Source organism: Echiichthys vipera, assembly GCF_963691815.1.
Source record: "Echiichthys vipera genome assembly, chromosome: 2".
In the NCBI taxonomy this organism is placed as follows: Eukaryota; Metazoa; Chordata; class Actinopteri; order Perciformes; family Trachinidae; genus Echiichthys; species Echiichthys vipera.
The window spans coordinates 24,769,997-24,797,444 of record NC_139827.1 but is presented as its reverse complement, the minus strand read 5'-3'; the positions used below and the strand labels follow the sequence as shown (position 1 = coordinate 24,797,444).

At 40.6% G+C, this 27,448-nt stretch overlaps 1 protein-coding gene across 1 annotated transcript; it reads right to left on the bottom strand.

Annotated features, from left to right (window-relative positions):
• On the bottom strand, nt 1-27,448 carry armh3 (armadillo like helical domain containing 3). The gene is made up of 26 exons (XM_083931638.1): nt 27,354-27,448; nt 24,778-24,887; nt 24,616-24,672; nt 23,747-23,893; nt 23,412-23,519; nt 22,691-22,783; nt 22,528-22,602; nt 22,342-22,428; nt 21,159-21,215; nt 21,005-21,048; nt 20,482-20,542; nt 20,264-20,310; nt 19,143-19,218; nt 18,146-18,239; nt 14,540-14,641; nt 14,317-14,375; nt 14,172-14,237; nt 13,445-13,514; nt 13,126-13,186; nt 12,946-13,034; nt 11,868-11,950; nt 10,548-10,674; nt 10,144-10,219; nt 7,845-7,923; nt 2,461-2,577; nt 1-1,260 (listed from the first exon to the last, which is right to left on the bottom strand). Exons 2-26 carry the CDS (start codon nt 24,877-24,879, stop codon nt 1,168-1,170), a joined length of 2,070 nt encoding a protein of 689 aa, XP_083787764.1. The 5' UTR covers nt 24,880-24,887; nt 27,354-27,448; the 3' UTR covers nt 1-1,167.

Here is a 27,448-nt window from a genome sequence, read left to right as displayed (position 1 = left end):
TTGAGTTCTAGGAAACCAACCTTTATTTAAAAAAGAGACATAAATATACCTACAGGAGTTCAGAGATGAATGAAACGAGACAAAATGAAGAAATTGCATAATTGAGATCTGCTTCCAGTCTAAAATAATTATTTCACGTGTTCTGAATGAGAACGAGCCAGGATGAGTTAATTTTCTTTTCCTCCAATAAACTGACTTCATGTGCCAGAGACACCAATAATCACTTTAATGGATTATAATGTCAACCGTTGTTCAAACAGTTTTCCTTCTAAACCACTCAACACATCCAGACAAATTTGTGAAATGAATTACTTGTATGAGGTGCAGTAGTGAATGTTAGTCATGGCTTTGTTCAAAAGCAAAAGGTTTGCTAAAACAAAAAGTTTTTTAATCACTTCAGAGCATTCTCAACTTAACTACGACTTAAAATGTTCAACCCCTTAGCAAATATGTAAATACAAAATACTTGCAAATTTGTTTTTGAACATGTAGAGAATTAAGTTAACATTCGCACAACGAGCATTCAGACACAAAAGAAAGAGTTAATGCTCTCAAAGAGGATTTAAAGTAAGATTCAAACAAAAAGGGTCACCAATACCGATGTAGTTTCATTCAATGCCTAAATCTTCTGAAATAATTACTGGAACCATAAATCACAAATCTGTTCTTTGATCAGTTTGACAGAAAAAACTACTTGTAAAGAATTTGCAGAGCTTATGCTTCATTTGCTCTGGCACATTTGTGAATTAGTCAGGTGGTGCCCGGCTTAGTTACATCATCATCAGTGGCAGAAGCGTTGGAGATGAACGTTCGGGTTAAAAATACTTCAATTCAATCCAAACTTTCACGTGTCAGTTAACAGTCCAGCCAATACTGCAAATTGCACACATAGAGCCAGTGCAATACGGGCACTTCCTTTAAAGCAACACACACAAACGACCACAAAAGGGAGCGAGTCCTTCCCTTTCTTAAGGTGCGTCCAGCCCGCCAATGTGTCCGTCTCAGTTTCCGTCATTCAGTTCAAGAGGATGAGAGTAAAGATGAACAGAGGATTGTACTTGTTGGTGTTTGCATTGTATGTGTACATGTCCACACACACACAAATGTGCTGTGTATGTCCATCTGAAGGGAGGAGGTGGAGGAGGAAGCTGGATGTGTGTGTGTGTCTCAGGAAATGGTGGAAAACTCTTTGAGCAGGACGTCCTGACTCAGTGTGTTCAGAGAGACATTCTTCCTCACATTCAGACTGATGGAGCGCACCTGGAGACAGACAGAGGGACATTTATTACCGCATCAAAGAGATACCAAACTGTGCAACTTGTACTTTATTTGACTTGTCTCGTACTTATCAACGAATCCGACAAAGTACCATAAGTGAACAAGCCGCCATTGCTGCAGTGGCGCCTCACCTCCAGTATGAACACGATAGAATGGGAGCTGTCATTATAATTGTACCTTTTTTACTTTTACCTGTACTATTTTAGGCAGCATTACTTTTGACAACGATGTCTAGTAAGTCGGGAAGAACCTGAGCAATTATTTGCTGCTCCAACAGCATTGGGAAACTTCTACTTTGGAAAAAAACTGAATGAACTACACAGACCTTTACCTCTTGAAGAGTGCTTGTAATTATTTACCTCTATCACTGATTAACTCAGCTATTTAACATATACATTGTGGTCATTAGGTTGCCCTAGTTAGGGCAATTCACATTATATTTCACAACACCACATTGAGTCAATTTAGTCTTTACGACCAGAGCAGCCTTGATAGATGCGTCTAATGTGAGCTAGCTGAGCAGTGTTAGCTTTGCTGGCATTACTTTTTTCACTGTGTTAGGCTAGGCACCCACATGCTATTCATTGTGAGTTTGACGAGTGTGAACCAAAACTGAGCGTCTATTGGGAACAAAGTCCACTCTGTTAATATTCGCTAGATGGCGAAATTCGTCTAAATAGGCACAAATCAAATACATAAAGGAGCAGTGATGGTAGCACATATGGCGCCACGGTGAAGTTGACCTTTCGGATATTAAATGTCATCATTTTATCTTATTAGACATTTGTGTGAAATGTTGTCATCATTAGTGTGGGAATTCTTGGGTTCTAGCCTCTTTGTGGACTTTGACCACCAAAATATAAATCAGTTCAACTTTGAGTCCAAGTTTTTGCCACATTTGAAGAAATTTCCTCCAGGGGTTCCTGAGATATCGTGTTCACGAGAATGGGACAGACAACATAACGCCTCCTGCCACAGCTAATGCGGGTGCGGAGGAATAAACAGTTTGTTCCCATCAAAAAAGTTCCGTCCTTATAATTTAAACCCTTCTTTTCAATACAGAGCGACTGACTTGTGGAGGGACACTGCAGCGTCGGGTGGGTTCACTTTGGGAAAAGAACCAGAGTCTTAGTGGACCGCGTTAAAGCCTCATCACCCACAATACATTGCTCTGTCCCTTACCAGCTCCTTGAAGAAGGCGGCCTCTTTAGGTTGCTCCGAGTATCTCTCAAACTGGTCCAAACCATCCTGCAGTTTGAGCGTCAGTGTGTCATAGTTGGACCGAACCACCTCCAGCACCTAAAAGGGCGGACAGATAAGGGAAATATGAAATTAACCTGCTGCTTAACTCCATTGTACAGAGTGGTTAATACATCGAAGACTTCAGTAGTCACCGAACATTAATATTAATTAGTGTTTTATACTCAATTACAACCTCTTTGTTCATAAGGGATCATAAACTGGTCCCATCTGGTTCCTCCTCCATGCTATTTGCAGTCACTATAATGTCAAGGTCCACTCTGTTATCAGGGATGTGATTGGTCCATTGGAAAAAAGGGACACATCATCTGCAACTTGATGGATTTTTAAAAAACATTTTATTTGCTTTCTTACTTATTTGTTTTGTCCACAAAATTGCACACCAGTAACTAAAACTCTGAGTTTATCCAACAGTGGATGTTTATTTTATTATTTTTTGTCTTCAGATGAGCAGCCCGGCCTTGAATTGGTAACTAAATTGAGCGACAGTGTTTCTGTCCATCTTCTCTACCAGTGAGATTTAGTTAAGACTTGCAGACTGTGTGTGTGTGTATGTGTGTGCGTGCATGCGTACACACTATGGTTACACACAAGCCTAAAGTAAACTCCCGCTGAGTTGAGCTGAAATCAGAGGTAATTACGCCGAGATTCTCCACACTTCCACCCCTGCCACCGCCCCTTTCGCTGCACCGTAGCCCGTAAGCAGAAATTTTTCATTATTTTATTTATGTCCCTGCAACACTTCACATGGCATGAAAGATTCACGATTAGATGCATGAGCCACACTTTGTGGTGCTTATCAGAGAAGCGCGCACACGCGCACACACACACATACACACACACACGCACCCGCACGCACTTCTTGAACAAGTCCAGCATTTATCCAGATACACATACCTATGTTAAATATGTTTTCAGGGTATGAGCACAAACACCTACTCTCCTTTAGCTCTGGTGTATATCTACTGTACAGCTGAATCAATCGTTTTTGAATTTATCATCTGAGGCTTAGGAGCAGGACAACATTCTTCTTCATTTTATTTTCTTCTAATAAATATACAGCCCTGCTCAGGAAAAAAAAGTGCTGTTGTTTTTATGTCAACCTCTGATGAAAAATTCATCTCTCTCTCTCTTTGCCTCCTCTTCCCTCACAGCTCTCAATCACCCTGCTCTCTCTGTGGAAATGTGGAGGCAGGTTTGAATGGTAACCTTGACTAATGTGTTTTTTCTATTTTTTCTCCCCTCACCAGTGGTGAATGAAAAGGACAGAAAAGATGAAAGGAGGTGGGGGGAAAAGGGGCAGAAAGTGTGAGCTTTGACGAACTGGTTGGAGGTGAACAAATGAAAAGTAAAAAGAGAATTAAAGAAAAGTCAAGAGAAGACAGAGAGACGTTTTAACCTTGACCACATGCTGTTTTAGCAAAGAAAGGAAAGTGTTTGGTTCAGCGTTTTGCCTGCACACACATCCACTGAGCAGATGAGTGCATGCACGCAGTTGTCATTGTGTTTATCTTGAAGCGCGGGTGCAAAAGCAGCTCTGTGTGTGCTGAAGTGTGTCTCAACTCTAATATCCTCTTGTGTGTGAGAGACAGACCGACAGAGAGTACAGCAACTCCCTTTAATGCTGTGTGTTTCTGGAGGCCATCCATCTTCTGGTGTCACTGTGGGGAATAAAGACGCCGCAGGCGGATGTGAGTGCAGGTGCTCAGAGTGTCTGTGTGCGCGTGTGTCGAGCACTGTATGTCAAAAGAAATGCGAGGTTTCACACTTCATTTAAAAACGAGGCGAGAGGGGCGGAAGCACACAGGAGAAAAACGTTTCGATCTGAAATGGACCAAAGGTCAGTACATCTCTACACATCAAACCTTTGGTCAGAAGTGGAGACAGAACACAGAAACTAAACCAAAGTGGAGCTTTCTGCATCCATCGACTGGATGCGTTTAAGTATCCTAATCTTCATGACTATATAGATTTCACGTTTTCTTTAACATTGTTTCTCTTAGTATCACAGTTTCCTCATAGTTAAAAAAAATGTTTTCATTATACTAAATATGCCTGACCTATCACACCATGAGGTCATGAGTCATAGGATAGCCTGTGACTGACAAAGACCTACACTTGTCCAAACATGTTTTTCTTGCCCTAGGGTATGCATGTTTTAATGATTTAGCCACTATAATAAAGGCTTTTTCATTATTCCCTTCCTTTTTTATCATATTGGATTGCCTTCCTATTTATCCAACTTTCCCTATTTTCCAAGAGCACTCAACACTCATCTTTCCTTTTTTCTACATCCCTACCTCCATCCTGCCCCCATAATACAGGTTTGAGTCCACAGCTGTGCACTCTGGTTACATTAACATTCATCAGTAAGATGCAAGAAGTGACAGGCAGGGTTTTACCTGGGTTTTATACCTTTGCTGTGAGCATTTTTTTCTTCAGCCTGAGGTAAGATACAACTTGTCTTTTGTTCAGCTGAAAGTTCTTGATGTGGTTCACTCCGTTCTCTCCGGCCTTTTTTGTTTAAAACACAAACCTACATTTATGAATTCTGAGGCTAGCAAAGCACAGTGCTTCAAAAGGACTGGCTTTTTAAAAAGGTATCTTTGGGGTATTGTTAATTTTATTAATTTATTAGGAAGATAACAGAAAAATGGAGGGAGAGAGCAGTCAGACACCTGCGGGGCTCAGCGAGTTGCATCTGCTCTACCGTGAGTTGGCGATCCACCCAATGTGCTCCATTGCCCCACCGCCTCCCTTCTGAGGCTGGCCCAAACATGTAGGCCTGTGGCTTATTCTTTCAAATGTTTAGTGATCTTGAGCCGTTTGAACGCTACCCTTTCACCTCGGGCATGCTTGTCAACCACCGGTAGAAGCTAGAACGTAGTTACTAAAGAGTCTCAACTTATCGCAAGTACGTGTTGGGTTGTGAGCATGAGCAGCGGTGGACAACGCAGAATTTCTCAATGAGAGCGAAAGAGTAGATGTGCTTCCAGCTCCTTCTCTGAGTTTTGTTTTACTTTCTATGTGGGAAAACCACGTTAAACAAAATATTTATCGTAGCAGAGTAGATTTTAAATACTTTAACGTGCCTGGAGTGGGACTCCAAGTTCAGTTCAATGGGTTTTTCACACCATCTTAGACGAAACAACAATAAGTAATTTGGTTTATTTCAAAAGTCAAAGATAATATTGTTATTGCCTTTCATGTGATGAACAAGGGAGTGAAGATGGATCAGGCTCACCACCAAGATTAGCTTAATAAAATAAAAAAGGTCCTTTTGTGCACTACTGCTGATCATGCAAAATGGCTTAAGAAATCTCATATTTCGTTTCTAAAATGAGAAAGTTTGTGACCAAGTTTAGCCAAAACCATGCACTGCCCACCAGCCAACCACCAACTGAAATCACAGAAAAACGTTCTCATTTTACAGCTAAACAGTAAACTAAAATGTTTCTGAAATCACTTTACTCAGGGCTGTCTAGTTTCACATTTTGATCGAAGTTTATGAGCAGTCATTGACGCTACATCAGAGTCTTCTCTTCTCTGATTGGTTGTCGGTGGATGTAGCACATGCCATTAGGGGCACACAGAGAGAGGTAGAGATACATTACGTTTACACATGGTGCTGTCGGGATATAGTGACAGTTTCAGCAAATATGAAAAAAAAAGGAGTTTTTCAGCTTTAGTTTTTCGACTTCAGCTTTAATATTATAAGTGTAATTCATATAAAACACAACTGGCCAGTTATAGAAACTAAGCTAATTGCCTCCTTCCCTCTTTGTTGTAAATAAATCTAGCAGATAAAGGCAGAGAAGTAACTGGGTAGTATAATGATCAAATCCATCACTCTCTTATCAGCTCGTTAAAAAAGGACTCTCACGGCTGTTTTCCTCTCCTCACCGATTTGACATAAAATGATAAAGTCTTAAGTGGAGCTTGCAGCGCTCGTATCAGTGAAGTTCAGCCTCCTTACAGACTCAAGTTTTTCCACTAATGATGAAAGAATAACTCAGCGTTTTAGATGTTGTCCAGTTGCTTAATGACTCAATTCTCACTCTGTGTTTGTGTTTGCAACAGTGCAGTGGGACTCTTACTGTGTGGGTAATTGTGTTTTTTTTCTACAAAAGGTAGCGGCAGACATCACAGAAACTACAATATTAACAGTACTCTACATTCATACACAAAAATCCACATTCAAAGTAATTAAATATCTTCTTTTTAAGAAGCTGTTTCCTCAAAAAGTCAAGGAAAATGCAAACGGCAACCTCCTCGCTTGAAAGGGAAGCCAATGCAAAGTGCTTTAAACCTGCATTATTTTTATGTACAGCAGGAAGCGACTCCACTGGTTGGATAAGTCAGTTTGTATAGCACTTGATTTATTACCTCGGTAAACATTTCCCTAATGAGTTTATGGTGGCTAGTTTCAAGTCCTCCTCAATACAGCACGATGTTGACTTTGTAGACTTAGCTCCTAGAGTTAAATAGACAATAAAGGAGGGCATGCTTTAGGGCGTCACTACCGCAGTGACCTGTTAATCAGAACAGAGGCTTAACAAAGTCTATCCAAAGCACTGTGAGCATTTAAAAAGCCGTCAACTTGTTTTTGGGTGTTGTCCGTGTTAGAACTTTGACCCTTTCACACCCTACCCTTTGTGTTCTTGACAGTTGTAACATTTTGGACACCTTAAATGTGTTATTTAGCATTCGGTGGATGCACCTTGCTAAACAAACTAGCTAGCACTCATCCAAATATAGTCACTTCTGCCCCCCCCCCAAAAAACAAGATGGCGATGGCTAAAATGCCAAACTCAAAGCTTCAGAACAATAGTCCACAAACCAATGGGGGATATCACCAGTCCATGGTAAAAGGTGAACACCGTGTATGTTTAGGAGAAAATTGAGTAAGGTCTTGGCATTTCAGTGTCCAGAAGTGACAGCATGTGTTGTATACCGTATAGTGTAAAAGTTTCATATTTGTTGTGAAAAGTGTCCTCCCAACTGCCTGAACGGCATCAGCCACGATGAGTTTCAAGCTCAGAGTTGTGTGATAACAACAGCTCTTGTCGGTGTCTCACCACAGTAAGCGATGTCAAGTCATTCATCTCTGCCATATAACTATAACTACTTCTTGATGAATAGGCATTCTTTTAAAACAAAATTCAGTGAACCCCTTCTCAAACACTTTAAAGCAAAGAGAGTCTTATTGTGTACTAAAAAAAAAATGACAAGAGTGATGTTGCTGAAGTTTGTTTGTATTGACATGCAACTTTTCGTCAAGAGTGTAAAAGGAGTGTTGTGTTTACCTGCTCCTCTGACAGCTGGGAGATGTGGTTCACAGCAGCGTACGACTCAATCTTGGGGTTAAAATGGTTGATGATGGCTCTTAAAGACAAAAACACAAGTACTTGAGAAAGGAAGCCGAGTGGACATTTTCCTCTAAGTCCAAGGATGTGAACTACTGTATATTTCCAACACTACGTGCACACCTGAACATTAGAGACACATGATTGTTATTCATCTCATTCCAAAACCATGAGAATAAATCTTTCTTTGGAAAGACTCAAGACCAGATTTGAACCTGATTTTGGATGAAAAGGCCTCAGTCTGCGTTCCAGGTCATCCCGACAGTATATATGATATCACATCCTGATTTCATATGTGTTCCTTTTTCCAACAACCGAAACCTAAAAATCTGTAAATGTGATTTAGATGGCTTAGTGAGGAGTAGTCTAAAATAGTATTCTATGCTGTAGAATTAAGACTGGCCCTCTGGCTGTCTATAAAAGCCATTTGTGGGGTTAATTCCTGTTTATGCGCAAACTAGGCTGGGACTTTAACGATTTAATTACGATTTATTAATTACAGAAAAAATTACGCGGCAAAAAAATAACGCAACAAAAAATAACGCAATGCAGAACGTTGCTCATTGCACAAGTTTCCACCCGGCTTGTAATACTGACGCACAGGACACAAGGGAGAAATGGAACCGATGAGAAGCAAGATGATGAGTTGTTGCTGGGTTCAATGGACGGACATTTGAGTTCTAAGAAGACCAAACTGAAACCACAATGCCATACATGCTGCAGCTAACGTTAGCACAGACAACGCTGGAGGGACTGTTATTAGTTGATTGATCATTTTTTTGTTTCTGTGGTTTTGAAAACATGGGAGAAAAAGCAATCTATGTTTAACTGTTTATATTAGGCCAAGGATATTATTCTAAATGTTTTTGCACCGTTAGTATTCCACTATTCTTGGATATACCGTACTAAGCACTGTTTTATTTTCTATAAACCAAAACCAATGTGTTTAAGACGTAAAAGTTTACAAAAAGTTAGTGCTCACTAATAAAAAATAAACACATTTTGTTGTTTAAACTCATAATTGTGTGTGTTCACATTAAGTCATGAACCAAAATCCATTTAAATTGAAAAATGTTGCTTCTTAAGTCAAATATTAATATGCGATTAATCGCGACTAATTCATTTCAAAGCCTCTAATTAATTAGATCATTTTTTTAACTGTGTTCCACCACTTGTGCAAACTAATAAAATCATAACATCGAAGTGTGAAAGGTTTGCAGTTGGCACATTTGACCAGATATTTGACAAGCAAAGTTCTAAACAACGCCGGCAACTGACGGGCTGTTTAACACCAGAACTAACTTCTATTCACTCCTATTCAATTCCATCTCAATGCCTCCTTCATTCTGTGTGAGCGCACCAGGGAATTTCAGATGCAAATTCAGAGGCAATCTTTTCCAACATTAGCATTCATCTCCATGAAATAAACTGACTTATAACTCCCATATAGGTTGATGCAATAAGCACAGCTGTGAGATGAAATGGCTTATTTTGTACTGGCTTAAAGTACGTCATGTATCAAATAAATTATAGTGCCAAAAATTCAGAGAATTTTCCGTCGTGGTAAATCAGTCGTCATTTACGTGTGGGAAGCCAGCGTATGCAGAAATGAACCGATTGGAGTAAAACTCAATTGGTCCCTTCATTTGACTTAATTTCAACACAGCCTCTTTGGGTTCTCTATTCCTCTCCGATTCATCTACTTATTCAAATATTACTCTTTCAATCTTCTCTTGCCTTCCCTTCAACCCTTGTGACTACCCGTCAGGAGCCCAGTTGAGTGGGTGAGTCCTCTGGGAGTGTCGCACTTGTACGAGTGCCCTGAGGGGCCTCCGAGTCAGGGTGACCTCAGAGGATCGTCTCAATGGTGGAGGACAGAGATATTGCAGTTAAAAACAAGTATTGTGTGTGGACTGGAGTAAGATAAAGGCTTATAAATGATTGAATGGGGGGGGGGGGGGGGGGGGGGGGGTTTATAACAAATAGGCTGGGGATGGAGAACCTCAATTACAGATCCAAAGACTTAACTTCATTCACTTAATTTTGACCTTTCTCAGTCACATTCTTATTTACGATTTTATTCAATCCAATATGACTCTTTTCTCCTTCTTGGGATACAGTATTTGTGTATGTGTGTGTGTGTGTGTGTGTGTGTGTGTGTGTGTGTGTGTGTGTGTGTGTGTGTGTGTGTGTGTGTGTGTGTGTGTGTGTGTGTGTGTGTGTGTGTGTCTGTTTTTACCGAACATTGACAAGGGCATGAGTGACTTTGCTGGCTGGCTCCTTCCACTGGCCGGTGTTGGTTGATACTCTCAGAACTGGAAGGCAGAGAACCACAGATAAAAACAGTTAGACGCCAGGCAGTACTGGGAAGGCTAAAACACTTATATATATAGCACATACATATATAATGAAATGTATACATTATTATATTTGTAGGATGTCTTGTTGACAGAAGCTCAATATTGATCGAGGTAAAAATATAAAGTGAAAACACTGGAATTTACTAGTGAAAAAAATGGGTACCAGCCTTTAATTGTTTGTGATGGCTATTATTTGAGCCTTTGACATTATTTGAATAATAATGCTTTTATATGAGAATTTATGATAAGTCAGGTTAAAACGCTGTAGTTTCTAGTAACATACCCATACAGTAGAGGTTGTCGAAGACCTGGTGCATCCGAACGATTTCATAGTACAGTTCGTCGTAGCTGTTGGAGGTGGGCAGGAACGTGTCGCCGTATGTTATAAACATGTTGAACAGGTTCACTACCTGGATAAGAAGACACACATTAGCTTGGTGATAAACTTACTCTCAAACAATAAAAACAAACAAATCAGAAATAAGCCTGTGAATGTTCTCATTTGTCCAGGTCATCATTATCCCCAAAGCAATTTCAGTCAAAATCAACTGGACTTGGTTATTTGTCTTGGAAAACATTTCACCTCTCATACAAGAGGCTTCATCAGTTCATGTACGCATCTGACCAGGCTGGGACTGGTCCAACTAACTAGTGTGGAGATCGAGGTATTTAACCTTTCACAAGGCGGATGATGATGTAAAGAGGAATGCATAGATCTCTACATTGGAGAAACAAAACAACCACTACAGAAATGCATGGCCCGACACAGGAGAGCTAACTCCTCAAGCCTGGACTCTGCTGTCTACTTACATCTCAAGGAGAAGGCCCACTCCTTTGATGACAACAATGTCCACATCCTGGACTGAGAGGACAGATGGTTTGAAAGAGGAGTAAAAGAATCCATCTATGCAAAAGTAGAGAAACCATCGCTAAACAGAGGAGGAGGTCTGAGACACCACTTATCTCCAATTTACAATGCTGCCCTTTCATCCCTTCCTAGGAGATCCAACAATCTAACCGCAAAGAACAACTGTTCACAAAAGGCCTCCTGTGACTCCAACGACTGTCGTTAAGACTCAATAGAGCACTAACGAAGTCAAAACCAACTTCCCACCAACGACTGCCACTCTAACATAGTCGTTGGTCGCCTGGCATGATGCGCACACGAACCGATGAAGCCTCTTGGATCAGAGGTGAAACGTCTTCCGAGACAAACGACCAAGTCCAGTTGCTTTTGACGGAAATTGCTTTGGGGAAATCAGAAATAGGTTTTCTAAGGTGAAAATTGACCCCTAAAAAAATAAGTTCAGACGCACAAGGGGATACAAGCAGCACCATTGATACAACATCTGGCTGAGATCATACCACGAAATCATACACACATCCCGGTGAAACTAATTTTCATCGTGGACTGTACTCGCACTGCTGAGTCATCTGAACCAGCCAAATAATTTGACCTGAAAGAATCGTTTTCTTCCATACATGTTTGTGTGTGTGTGTGTGTGTGTGTGTGTGTGTGTGTGTGTGTGTGTGTGTGTGTGTGTGTGTGTGTGTGTGTGTGTGTGTGTGTGTGTGTGTGTGTGTGTGTGTGTGTGTTGCTCACCAGCAAGGCCAGATGAAAGATGTTGTGCTTGGCCAACAGTGTTGTCTCATTTGACAGCAGGAACTTCAGCAGGTTGATGAGAGCTGTGCAGAGGGAGGCATGCACACATTAATGAAATAATCTGGTGTGTTAATAGTCATCTGGCAGCAGAGGCATATGGCAGCAGAATGCTTTCCTCAGTGAGCTTCTTTATTAAGTTAGATAATGGGAACACAGGAGGGGGGAAACCCTTTCCACACAAAGTCTTTTCACGTACTTTAATAGAGGAAAAGAAAACCCATGAGAAGAACCGAAATGTGAGCTTTTTGGAACAACAACAAGCTGAAAGAAGATAAACACATCTATTGCTTTATTCGCCTAATTTTTTTCTCTTCAGTCTTATTTCATGGTATGCTATTATCACCACCGGCAGGAGAGGGTCAGTGATACTGAGGGAATTAAGCGAATTATTAGTCTGATTAAAGGAATCTGTATTGTAATGAGACACAGTGAGATGGGGCCATTACAAACTGAAATGTTATCCTATTGTGTGTTGACCGGGCTGAAAACAAGGCCACCAGGATGGATTGTGCTTTCTTTAGAGAGCCATTATCCAGTCTCAATTATGCAATACAATCGAAAAACAGGCCCAATGATTTCCGAGGGAAACTCTCTCGGTTAAATCAACAAAAGATAAACAACTGAGTAAGACAATATGATATATATATATATATATAGCGCAATGACTCAGGCCTTTGACACGCTCCATCTCCATAGCAACAGGGCCCGAGCTTCATGGGTTTTGTGGTATTTAGACCCGTCCACCATGCCAAAATGACTGAAAGTATCAGCAAGTTATGTTTTATTTCTATTTCTCTCTCTATTTCTCTCTCTCCCCTGCAGCAGCAACATTTTTACCACCGGGAACTATTGTAAAGGAAGTCATTTTAGCCCGTGGTTAAAATGCAGCTTCAAGTTTTTGAGTTCCTCAAAAGTTTCTCAGTCCACTGGGAAAAATTCCTGCCTACCCTGTTATTCTGATAAATATAGAGATATAGATATATCTAAATAAAACAAAACAAAAGAGAGAGTGAGGTACCTGACCAGAGCTCTCTCCAGGTGTAGTGTAACCTTATTCTGCACTTCTTCTGGTAGCACAGGAGTTTGTGGATGATCTGCACACAGCGCCTGCACAGGAAATTAACGTATAAGACTGTGATGACGCAGCTAGACGGTGGATGAGACTAGAAAAATGTGTGTAATGTTCATGTATCCTCACAAGTATAAATCCATGGGGAAGTCCTTCATCATATGAGTAACGATAAACTCCACCATCAGATCTAGACAAAAGGTTACAAACGGAAATGGTTAGTTTGCACAAAACCTTCGGTATCATATTGGCTGCAATAACACGTGGACCTGGATAAATGACATTGTGATTGTAGAATGGTGGATGTTTCAACCTTCATTAACATCTGGTTTGTAGCCGTTACCATGGCAAATAACACTCAGAAGTTACAGCTAACTTACTAACTTCAAAAAATATTTTCTCCCAGTCTGAGTCCATAATAAACAACAGTCATTAACGTTCCTCATACCTAGAACAGCACACACCAGCGGCCGTGAAGGGATGTTCTTGTCCACTCCTTTTTTTCTGTGCCTCATGGGCTGAAAACAAATACAATAATACAAATTAAAATACAATAAGTATGAAAATGTGCATAAATATTGTGTACTGCACAATGCCACAAACGGATAACTATAAGCATGCTATCAGCATTGGCAGATAGCGCTTTTAATAATCAATATTGTTCAAGACAATATCTTTTTTGCCAGTATGTGGATGATGGAAATCCATGAACCTATTCTTCTAATTTTTCAAGCATAATAAAGTACCATAGTCTTCATCATGCGGTGCATTTACCTCCACTTAATTAGCGGGGTTACAGTAGTCTCTCTACAGCAAGCGGATTCCTTAAACGCCATGTAGACCAGCACCCTGGTTATTGGTGTAATCAGGGTAGGTGGTCTGAAAAATCTGATTTCCCCAGCTAGTTTTCACGCCCAGAGAATGCCTATTTCTCTGCCATGTATACTCATAACCAGGTTTTTAAATCTGTTTTTCCCCCCCAAGTACAGTAAGAAAGTACCAACTGAGAGATGGATGAAAGGAGAGCTCTTTACACATAGCAACGCATTCTGGTATTTTAAAAAAACTCCATCTGACCAAAGTCCGACTGAAAACTGAAACTAACACAAAGTATCTTCTAGAAGTATATATAATAAATAAGACATTTGCCTGCTTTCTCACAACGAGAAACTCACCATTCTGTGGAGATTGACTCTGAAGTTCATATTGTCATCATGAAGAAAGGCATCAGCGTACTGGTCCTATCACACACAGAGGTGAAGTCAGAACAAAGACAATCTGTGGAGGGTGCAAATGTTGCAGCAGTGTGGTTGCTCCTACCTCGGCTATGCAGGTGAGGATGATTAGGCACAGTCTGGCACTGTTTAGTCGATGCTCATCTGCAAACAACATGAAAAATACTGTGGGTTTCTAGAGAACAGCGTTTATTTGTCACTGAGATACGTGAGGACAGGTCAGGACAAGAGAAAGTGAAAGAATGAAGAATTATAGGAAGTTGACAGAGAGAAAGAGGCGGAGGACATGAAGGTGTTGTTGTTGATACCTTTAGTATCCTGCATTACAATGGACGCGTACTTCAGGAAGGTGATGAGAAGGTTGCTCGTCTGCAGGTTGGGATCCAGAGGCAGTTCTGGGTTGTTCATCACTACAAAGCAGATAAGTAGACAAAAAAAAATTAAATAGTCTACATATAAGGTGTGTTTCCATTTGGACTGAATACCCAGAATGAGGCGGGTTTATCTCGCCGAAACGCACCTTATTAGCATGTGATTCACACGTGTTGGCCCTGTGGGAGAGCACAGGGCCAACACGTGTGAGAGAAGCCTGGTTGCTGATTGGATGTAACTCTAAGGGCGCACTCACACTGTCCGCCCGTACCGTGCCCCGGGCTTTAGGGTACCTGTCCCCCCCTCCCTCTCCTCCCGCTGGCCAGCCCGTTTGTACTCACACTGCCTGGGGCTCGCGCAAATGCTTCTTGCCTGTCCATACTTCATCACGCCGTGACACGTCACACGCATTGATTGACGTCATCGCGATGCGTCGCTTTGTTTGTGCTCGTACACATGCGCATGCTCGTACACGTGCGCACGCTCGTGCTCGTACATGTGAAAACACGCTTTACAAAAGCCCACCTCTCTCAGACAGCCATGGACGCGGAGCGTTGCACTCACACTGGTTAAACGATCTAGGTTTTACCCGTAAAACCTGTTTGGGCATGGTACGGAAGGACACTGTGAGTGCGCCCTATGCGGGATGTCACGTGTGGTGCCACAACAACACAGCAAAGCAAAGTAGACACTTTTATCCAGTGGTGTAGTAGAAAGCAGCGCAGAAAATGATCTGGGCATGCACGTCATCAAGACCGCAGCACTCATCTGCTACGTATGGCAACTGCACCATAGCAGACAGAAAGAGGTTCCAGACGGTAGTTAAAGCAGCACAGAAGATCATCGGCTGCCCTCTCCCCTTCCTGATGGACATTTACTCCTCCTGCTGCCTCAACAGTGCGAAAAACATCATCAAGGACAGCTCCCATCCTGCATCTGTCCTGTTTAACCTGCTGCCCTCAGTGAGGCGCTACAGAGGCATCAGCACAAAGACAAACAGAGTCGGGAACAGTTTCTTTCCCAAAACCATAACCACCCTGAACTCACACATGAACTTCTAACCTCCATTCCTCCAGACTTCCCTCTATCCACCTACTGTGCAATTTTTTTTCAATATGTGCAATATTCAATATTGTTTTTCATATTTTTCCATCTTCAATATGTGCAATATATTGTAGATGGGAAACCTTTATTCATTTAATGTATATTTATACAGCGCCACGGAACTCTGCACCTTTGTTTTGTCCTTTGCACTATTTAGTAAATTTTATATCTTCTATCTTCTATTGTACTGTGTATAGTGACATAAAATGCATTCTGATTCTGACCTATTTGCACAGGCTTGTTAAATAAGTGCTTTTTTGTAATGGAAACATGGCGAGTGAGAGGACTTTTGAGAGGGGGTGTCCTTTCGAGCGCCCACATATTACCCCAATTGAATTTATATGGATTTTTTTAGGTGGCCCTGTTTTGTAGGTGGTATACAATACAACAGAAAAATAGAATACAAATACAAAAAATGTAGCTGCTGCTCTCGTCCACAGCAGGACATTGATTAGCCTGCTTCTCCAAAAATGTGGGCGTGCCTACTGCCACCTCCTGTAGGTAATTAACTGACTCTATATATATATATTTATATAAATACCTCATACAACCCCACATCAAAAAATCCTGTTATGCTATAAATAATGACGTCTCAAAAACCTGAGCCTGAACAGAAAGTCAACAGCTGAACAATGAGAATAAAACGGAGCTGTCGCCAATGTTTGGGCAGATGGAGTGCTCATTCAGGCAAATGACAGCTTTACAAAAACACGAGTCTCATTACTGTATCTACTGTGGCTTGCTGCATTGTATAGACAAACATCTTTATCCATTGAAAAATCTCTGCTGCTGAAACATACAGCTTGTTTCATGGATAAATGATGAGTCCGTCATTTCTATCTCCCTCCTTCTCCCCTGTAATCGTTTCCTTCTTCCTCCATATCACAGCAGTGCAAAAAGAAAGATTTCACATTGTCAAGAAACATATCATCACATGGGACTGTTCTGTGGAAGCTAAATGTGTACTCCTGTCATGTCATTGCAGGCACATGAGGAGTCTGGTCGGCGCGGAGGGAGCTCTAAGTGCTAAAGCTCCCATGACATGGCGTAACACACGCTGCATGTAAAACATTCATATGTATTTGAAGATGGAGGTTAATATTTTATGCAGGAAATAGCTCTTTGGTTTGAAGCAATGGTGGGAGAGCTAGCCAGAGATAGAAACAGCTCAATGACCTGCTTTTGAATGTGCTGGCAATAACATTCATCTTTCATGAAACCTAAAGTGACAGCCATGCACTCAAGGTTAAAGAGATGATAATAATAATAATAATAATAATAATAATAATAATAATAATAATAATAATAATAATAATAATAATAATAATAATAATAATAATAAAAAATGTTTTAAGCGTTTTGGCTGGTGTAATAATCAGATTATTAGGACATAATAAATCCATATAAGAAGTGTGGCTTGCTGTGTATGAGCACCGCTCTTCTATCAGATCACCTTAAATATCTATTGAATATTGAAAAGGCTGCTGGTATGTGTGAGGCTCTGTGCGTCTGAATCGGTCTGCTCAAGGCGGCAGTGAGGGAGAGTCACCATGTTTGGAGAGTTTGAAGTAAAAGTTTTTAAAAATGGATGCAAAAATACTGTTAAATTGATGAAGTTACGACAAAGATGCGACTTGTGATGCCAAAAAGGTTTAGAAATCCTTTAATCCATTGCAGCCCCTTCTTGTGTTTTTACTGGATTCAAATGTTCAGTTAAGTAGTCCTGATGTGTTTTTAGGTGAAGCCGCTGTGGTATAAAACATGTTGTTAACACACAGAACCCGTAAGCTCTGATGTGGTGGAAAACACCACAGCTGAACATCAAAACCAGTTTAAGGTTTTTAATGGGCTAAACGCTGTAAGATGCAGTTTCTTTAATGAGTTCAGTTTGATCATTCACACCATTCGTGTCACACAGCGCCAATTTGGGTCTTTGCATTAACTTTGTAATCTCCCAATTCACATGAAACTGAGGCGGGGTGAATACAGTATAACAACCACTAGACTGTGCCTGTAAAATACATAAAATGGAAAGACTACCGAAGCAAATGGGAGAATTATTTTTCTTTGAGAAATGGGAAGTAAAAAAAAAGTCAGGAATAATGTAATCCATTATCCGTGCTCTCAGTTTTCACTAGTTTAGCTCTATGTTAATATGTGCAAGAAAAAGGGAGGTGTGACTGAGATCAAAATAACTTTCAACTATTTTAACACAACCATAAGGACTTGCACCTAAACAAAGAACTCATATCACATTATTCACATCTTAACCCTGCCGAATCGGCAATTTCATGTGATCACTGCTTTCTAGCTTCAGCTCCTCCGGACGCTAGGCGTTCACATAGCAAACGAGATGGGTTTCAAAAAGGAAATACAGTAATGCAGATGTAGCCGATGTCTCCCCAAATAAAAATATGAAAAAAAGGTGGATGACCTACTGTCTAAGGAGGGCGGCGTTGTGCCAAGTGGTGTTGTAGGTGTGGTAGGAGTAGGGGTGGTAGGCGTGGTTGGGATGTCCATCTCCGGATGGCTCTGTTGATGTACCAAAAACACATTTGTGAAATGCCATTAATATAGAATCGCTGTCCCTTATGTGTCTCATAATATACAGAAACATGCAACAGTGAAGGCTGGACAGGAGATTTAAATGAGAATTGAAAGAAGAGAACATAATGTCATTTTGTGGAGACTCGAAGAAGAGTGTTTACTTCTGGTAGTGTAAAACATTTCCACAAAATGGTATAAGAATAATTGCCGCTAATTTATGAGATTTGTACCTCATTACAGCATTGCAAAAAGCAGCAGAGTGGCTAAATGGCCTCAGAGCGGATGTTTTGAGTTGCTGTCCTAACAGCATTTGACCCATCCTCACCATTAAGTTAGTTACTGAACACTGAGCTCGAGTGTCTCCACAGGGATTAATTAAGTACAAGAGACAAAGTCAACTGAATGATAGTGGAGAAGTGAGCTTCACATCTTGCGCACTTTTTAGAAATAATGTGTGCTAATAGCAGCGCAACATCACTGCTCTCAACTCTCCTGCTGACAAATAAGATCTACAGAGAAAATAATGCAATAAACGTCCTATTCCAACCACTGTCTTTTAGTTGTGACCGTCATTATTAGATGGCAAATCACAGTAATTAGAAGATAAAAAGGTAGAGAAAAACAGTTGCCAATTTTTCCACAGTAAGAGAGAAGGCAAAATGAGGACAGGGGATTTAAAAAAATTAATAATTTAAAAAGCGTTGAGAAAAGTTTGCTTTACAGTATTACAAGTATTACAAGTATGACAGTATCGTGTTGAGTGTTCTTATAGTAATTGATGACTTGATCCATTGTGGACCCTTAAAGAGCCTGCAATCTCTCCTGTTTTGGAAAAAAACTATTCTCTGCACATTTTAATAACATCAAAAACCAGGTGATGTATCTTACCTGTGCTAATACAGTGATGAAGTTGCGGTTAAGGTGCACGGCCTCATAGAGTGCCAGCAAAATGGCCTCATTGGTCCTGGAAAGGAAAGGGGAGTTAGAGGTCAGCTCATAAATAAACTTTTACCTTTTATTTTTATTTTCAGTTCAGCACTAATATTCTTTAAACTGTTGTATATATTGTATTGTAGCACACATATTTCTATCTCTATTTTATCCCACATACTATTGCAATAGTTATATATGGTACATATTTTTATTTATCTACAAAACCCATTTATTACTTCTGTTTACATACAGAGTCGATTGTTTTCGTATCAGAATGTACTTCAATTTTATTCAGTATTTCTATTGTTTAGTTTTATTGTTCTTTGTTATATTCCTATTGAAGAATGAAGCAAGTGTAGCAACCCAATGCGTGAATTACAGTTGAAGTTAATTAACAACTGCACTTTTTTTTAATTGAATTAAATTAAAATGATCATAAACTAATGTAATAGTATTGCACTGTGGGTAACTACAAATAAATCATTTTCAAAATTTCTTTACACAAATTGACATAAAATATGTAAAACAACAGTAAACCTTGTTTAGGGATACAAGCAACTGGCTGCATTTTTAATCTTGTTATCCTCAATTTTAGGACCAGGGCAGCAATCAACAACATGTCTGCACTGTGTGACAGTCTAAGCTGTCACTCTCAAGAACCCTGATACTTGCTCGTGATCAACATGTGGAAATAAACAAGAACAAGAAACAATCAAATTTGAGGCTGTGCTGTAGCAGTGAATGAAGTCGCTCTCCCTCTGTGTGTGTTGTAATCTGAGCTTCTCTGTTAGCCGGTCTGGCTGTGCGTGCATGTTTGTGCATGCGAGTGCTTTGCCTTGACAACACGTCAGTATTTCATAAGAACAGTGTATGAGAGCCGTGTGGAGACAACTTTTCTTTTCTTTTTTTTGTATTTTAAATCGAGCTCCTTTACATTTTTATCAAAAACAAGATTTACATTCGAGTGAAGCAGGGGACAAGCCATAAACACTGCAGATGCTCTCAGTGAAGGTGCAGAGAATAATGCACTGACATTTGACTGATGGGTAAGAACTTAAAAATGACTTTGCACTTACTGTACAGAGAGTTTCTCATCAGCATCAGCTATAAACATGCTGCCCACCTATGGACAGGACAAGGATCAAGCTGTCAGCAAACACGGTTGAAAAAACAGCTGCCTCACAATAAAGCTGCAGATCAAACTTTCTGAATACCAAATTCATCCTAATGGGAGAATTAGCAACATTTTCAAATACATGAACTGTAAAAATATGAAGTTAGAATAAGAGCCTACCATACTAGTGAGGGTAGAGAAGAACCCACCCTGGTTCTCCTCCTCTTTGTCTTTGTACTGCCTAAAAGGGAAAAGAAAGACAGAAAGTAGGAAGTAATTAAAGAAAAAAGAGAATGACAAATTGATGGCAGGTAGCTCTACACAACAGTGTAGTGCTGTTTACACACACACACGTGCACACACACACACGCACACACACACACACTTCTATTCCCTGCAGCCTATTATCTAAGGGACATTTGTTTTATACACAAAAACAATGAACTGTATGGAGCCGTCATCCATCACTTTGATTTGTCTGTCTGCACACACACAGGCAGACAAGACCTCCTTCACAAACAGCATCTTCAAAACCTCGCCTCATCCGAAAAAACATTACCCATCAAGCCAACGAAAACTGTCAGATATGAATAACTAAAAGCAGTTTTTTCAGGATAGAAATAGAACATTTGTGGAAGACATCAAATTAAACTGATGACGCAAGTGACCTCAGCACAACATAAAACGCATCGTTAGATCTCACCTGTTATATTCTGTCAGAGCTTGGTGGACCACCATGCCCATACCCTGGGAAAGAAAACATCCAGTGTTTCAGTCAAACCTTTGATCAGTTAGATGTGACGTCACACTGTCTATGTATTATTCTGCAGTTAGACAGTAAGGAACGACATACTTACATCCAGTGTTGGCTCATCGTCCACAATGGAGAGCTTCACAATGTATGGATTCACAGACTAACAAAACAAGAGAAAATCGGTTAAATTAGAAGCCCTTAAATATTTTACACAAGTATTAAAGTTAATACTCCACTGACCCTTAAGGGGCATTTTGACCCCTGGTTCAATGGGCTCATCTACAGACAGGCTGAGTGCCTTTTACGTACGTCACACGAGTTCTTTGGGGAAGGATTATAAGACGACTCCATCTTTACTAGTTGTTTTTTTTGGCAGTATTTACAAACCCAATATTACATAAGTAGGGATGTTGTGTAAAATGTAAATGCAAACAATAAAATGATTTGCAAATCCTTTTCAACCTATATTCAAGTGAATACACTACAAATACAGGATATTTAATGTTCAAACAGATAAACTTTATTGTTCTTTTGCAAATATTTGCTAATTTTGAATTTGATGCCCTTGACACTAATTGTTGAAGCTTTGTTGCAGCACACTTTAGCCATGCCTTGCACATTTACCACTTTTTATTAGAGTAAATGCTCCTTGTGTCGCTGCCCACCTTGCTTACATATGAGGGTGCAACCACAACCTCCCTCCTCATCCTTTCATCCCCTCCCACGCAGCCACTTTTATCCTTCCTTAGAGGAAATAATTGGAAAGGGAAGTGAATTGGAAGTCATATCAAAGAGCATCATTGCTTCGCTGTCATCAAAATGTAGGACAAGTGTCTCTTTGATACCTGACATAGCCACGGTCAAAGTTTTAATGTCTGCTTATTGGAGGAAAGCTGGTCCTTGGCTGTCAGAGAGGAAATACTCCTGGCTCTACAAGACCAATACTGCTAAACATATGTGCAAAAGTAAATCATTTTTAACTACTCACTGAGAAAAAAAAACCCAGGAAGACTGACCATTTAAACTGTTTGTTCAGGTCGTAATTTTCTGTAATATTATAATTCCAGCTGCTTCTATTGTATACTTTATTGTTGAGACAGTGCAGCAGCACATATCAGTTTCCAAGTCATGGCACAAAAGGAAAACAGTGATCTCTGGATTTTTTGGATGCACTTTCAGTATCTATTCAGGGACACCTTGAAGAATTCACTAAACACTATATATTCCAGCTGCTCAAAAGGCTTTTCTAATCAAGTACAGTGCTATGTGAGTACAAATATACACACCTCATATTTCCTGTAGTTGACCAGCAGGGCCAGGAGGACCACAGCATCATAACCATGCCGCCCTCTACTGGACACTTCTGACAGAATCTGAGAAGGCGAGAGACGGAGAACAGAGATGACCAAACTGAGAAGAGAGGAGTTGATAAAATAAACAACAGTAGACACAGTCGTCTTCTAATCACTTACCTGTAGAATGGCTTCAAAGATGCTGTTGATCATCACATATTCCAGTATGGTGTTCTGGCTAATATTGTCTGTTACCTGTAAACACATTATTTTTTGCAAGTTTTTAAACAGCAAAACAAGCAGTCCCTAAAGCCTCATCGTCATATTATAGTTCTAGTCTCACCGTCACCAGACACAGCAGCAGTTTGAGGCAAAGGCTCTTCAGACTCTCTGATCCGTCTCCACAAAGAAGGCTGTCCAGTCTCTCCATCAGGTCCTGCAGGAGACAAAAACACACGTAGGGCTGAGTGTTAGCAAGAATCTGGCAATACGAGACAAATACTTGATTCTGTAAATCCTGCAGACTATTTTCCCGAGTTAAAGTAAAATTCAGGTGTTTTACAGTGTGTACTAAATGATTCAATATATTGCGATATTGTAAGCAAGGCGATATATTGTGTTTTTTAAATCTAATTTTAGGAAAACTAGCATATAGTCTCACTACCAAGGAATAGCTATGAGGGAACATCATGACACATTTCCAAGAAAATAGTCAGAAATAGTCAGATACACCATCGTCTACAGTAGGTGATAATAACACATTTAGAGTACATGGTTTTTGCCCCAAACTGCATGGGATTTTTGTATAAAGTGGGCATGTCTGTAAAGGGGAGACTCGTGGGTCCCACAGATCCCATTTTCATTCAGATACGTGTTCAAGGGACCCTTTTGAAAATGGTCATGTTAGTCATCCCCTCGTCAAAACTAGATTAGATTGTTTCTTAGCCCCCTTCACAACAAGCTAGCATGACACGGTACCAATATTTTCTCACACCCCTAAACACAAGGCATGACATGAATGAACAAGTATTTATTTCGCATGTTGAGGTGTATTCCACACACACCTTCATCCTTTGCTCAGCCTTGTCAAAACCCATGAGCATGTTGATGATGTCAAAGCCAGAGGCAGACTTATTCTTCTGGTGAACCCCACGAAAAAGTGCACAGAGTGTCTGGGGAGAGAGGCAGAGGAGCAGAGGCGTTACTGTTTCACATAAAGACAAAAGAATGCATCTTTTGGTGCTATAGCGGTGACACAAAACTGAATCCATGAATCTGACGAGCCCAGATCCTTTGATTTGAAACTCATCAACATACTTCAGATGCTACTGATGAGATGGTAACATGTGCAACTGTAGCCTGTAGGTATATCAGGGTGGCCGTCATTTTCTTTAGTTACCTGCAGAGCGTTGACCACTTTGATCTGGTGCTCCTCTCCCAGAGCCTGAACGCAGTGGTGGAACAGAGAGTTGATGTTGTCCTGGATCCGCTGAACCTCCTCCCCATCTACACTTTCCAACTTGGACTCCAGGTACTCTAGGTTCACCTGAAACATGGTGGAACGACAGAAGTACAAAAAACAAGTGATTGAGTGAGGAAAAGATAGTTTGGGGTGCTAAGGAAAGTCTACGTGTGTAAGAGTGAAGGATAATTAGGAAGCTATTTGGACATACTCAATTGTACTCCTGCCATAACAACATCAGCTTAGCCAATTAGAAACGTGGTGAAGCAGAGCAGCTGCACAGTCTATGCAAATTAGACCACCGGACAAACACACTGCTATGCTGCGGACTAATCTGTGCAGCAGTTGTTTGGACTGTATCTGATTTGTGCACATTACTACTTTTGCTTGACATACAGTGTGTTATCTCCAGTCACAAATATGTAATGAATATGAGGCTGAAAGTTACAATGGTTTCATCTATCTGTACAGGTTGCCATAATGTCTCCCATTGGAGTTTTTAAACTTGTAGCGTTAACATGTTCTGCACGTATGATAACAACACCTAACTGCATTTTCTGCACATATGTAGGGGCCACCTATTATTGCATTAACACATTTTAGCACATATACATAAGATCATTTTTGTTTTTCTTCATATTGTCTTGTCCGTTAAATGTACTGCAAGTTGCATACATTTTTTTTATAACTTATATTATTCATATGTCTCGGTTAGCTTTACTGCTACCACTTGCACAATACAGTGAGTTTATTCATCTATGCAAAACACATTTCTACCTACAAGTATTTTTCTCATTTCACTTTACCTTCATAAGAAACAGCTCATCCCAGAAGCGAGGGTTATTTTTGGCAGGGTCCTCTTTCTAAATCAAAGAAACAGAAAGGACTTTTTTTACACTTGCTCTCAATTGCATTTCTCTTTTTCAATCTACTTTCCATCACTGACATTCTCCCTTTGTGGTACTCACTGCAAAAATCTCATCATACATCAGCACCACCTTCTCTTTCAAGGGTTTCTTAGAGGACGATGTCCTCCTCAGCAGCCCTGCCTTCTTCTCCACCTGAGACATGATTGAGTCTGTGAGGGAAGAGATGCAGCTAGATAAGGATGTACATGAAGGGGGGGGTGACAAAAAGATTTCTTATATTCTTTGTATTACAGCACTAACAAACAACAGGTTGCTGATTACATTTTGAGTGTTTAACCCAGCTACCAATGAACCCTCATCCTAAGTAAACTACACTTCCGATGTTCATCATTGTGTATAACTTTACTCCATGGTAAAGCCTATGGTTGTATGTTCCTATTTAATCAAATACTTAACAAATTGAAAGTATTGAGTATTTTCTCATTTTATTAAGAACCTTAGTGCAAAATGAATGCAAATTTCAAGTGAAATTATGGAGCCATACACCATGTTTACATGCATGCACACAAATAGTTTGGCATCAAAACAAAACGACAATCTTCAAATGACATTCCCTCAAAATATTTCACAACAGATTTTCTAAGAAGTTTGAGCTAGTATGCATTTGTTAGTCAATTTAGACAACATAACTGTCACGATATCTCGATATTAACTACTGTTCAAAAGTTTTAGGCAGGTGTGAAAAAATGCTGTAAAAATGCTTTCAATAATTGGAGTGTTAACTGTTTATTTTCATCAATCATTAACATGCAGTCACTGAACAGAAAAGAAACCTAAATCAAATCAAGATTTGGTGTGACCACCCTTTGCCTTCAAAACAGCCTTCTCGGTTCACTTGCACACAGTTTTTGAAAGAACTCGGCTCATAGGTTGTTCCGAGCATCTTGGAGAACAAACCTCAAATCCTTCTGTCTCTTCATGTAATCCAAGACAGACTGGATGATGTTGAGATCAGGGTTCTCTGGGGGCCATACCATCACTTCATCAGGACTTATTGTTCTTCTTTATGCTTAAGAAAGTTCTCAATGACATTGGCTGTATGTCGTTGTCCTGCTGCAGAATCAATTTGGGGCCAATCACACGCCTCCCTGATGGTATTGCATGATGGTATTGCATGAAGTATCTGCTGTATTTCTCAGCACTGAGGACACCAGTAATTCTGACCAAATCTTCAACTCCATTTGCAGAAATGCAGCCCCAAACTTGCAAGGAACCTCCACCTTGATTCCTGCAGACACTCACTGTTGTACCGCCCTCCAGCCCTTTGGCAAACAAACTGCCTTCTGCTACAGCCAAATATTTCAAATTTTTGGTCGGATGAAAATATTCAAAAACAGTCGACAAGACGCACAAAAACTCCGAGGTCTACGGAAAGATTTGTAAACAAAGCCACACACACGCGATCAATGCGTGTGACGTGTTACGGCTTGAAGGCGTATGGACAGCAAGAAGCATTGGCCGAGGCCCAGGTAGTGTGAGTACAAACGGGGCCGGGGCGCGGGGGGGAGAGGGATGGGGGACAAGTACCCTAAAGTCCGGGTCGTGGTCCGGGAGGACAGTGTGATCACGCCCTGAGACGCCCTGGCCCCCTCCCGATAAGCCCAGTCTGCTCTGATTGGTCAGGCACTTCCTGGTCTCCTCCCCTGCTGTTCAATATTACTCCCGCTTGCATGTAACTAATGTCATTACATGTGGGGGGATATAGCACCAGTTTCTACCATCAGAAATCACAGATAACACTTTATAAACCAAACACAACTGGACATGTTGTAGCAGACGTGTGCTCTCAATTTGAGGGGTAATGAACAACGTAAGCATCACATATACCAGCTTTCTCTGCTGCTAGCATGTAGCTACATGTAGTAAACAGCACGTTCCTTTCAGAGCCGGTGCCTAGCTTTACTGTGTGTCCGGCGTGCCACGCCTAGAGCAGATTACCTTATTTGAAAATCCAAGAAGGCTTGATGTCAGACCGCCAAGATAGTAGAAAAAACTGTCTGAAAGCAGGCGTTAACAGCGTCTGTATCCTGAGCACATCTGCTCATTCTGATCTGATCTGAGGGGCCACTGTGAATTTCTGCCGAGGGCCCCTACAGACTCTATTATCGCCTCTGATACCGGTGGATACCGGTAGCTAATGAACGTAACCGCTAAATGTCCGAGCTAAGCCAGCAGGGTAACTAACGGCCGAATAAAATAATCTCAAAGCAGTGTTTGTTTAGCTCAGAAAATTATCAGGAGGTGTTTGCTCAAAGTGGTGACACATGAAGCTGGGATGGGCTGCTAGCTCGTTAGCTAATATTAGCCAACTGAACCATCGTTTACTAACTGGGTCCGACTAGTTTACGACTAACAGCGGCGTGGTTACGTTTACCTGCAGGTATTATTGTCAAGTTGACACTAGATGAGCACTTAGTTAATTCGCAGTTAGTTCACCAAACGTAAATGCGCTAACATGTTCAGTCTTCGCAGCTAAAGCTAACGCTAGCTCAGTTAAAGCCTAGCATACGAGGGTTGTTACACTGATTTAATGTCAGGGTGCGATTATTGTCAACATCACTGTGTTGCATTATCCAGGAAGGTACAGCTTAGTTAGAAGTGTGGGGTGTTCTTACCTCTATTAAAGTATTAAAATTAAACAGTGTAGTTCATGAATCCCTGTGACAACAACACTAGCCTCTGTTAGCATACTGCTGTCAGTGGCCTCCTG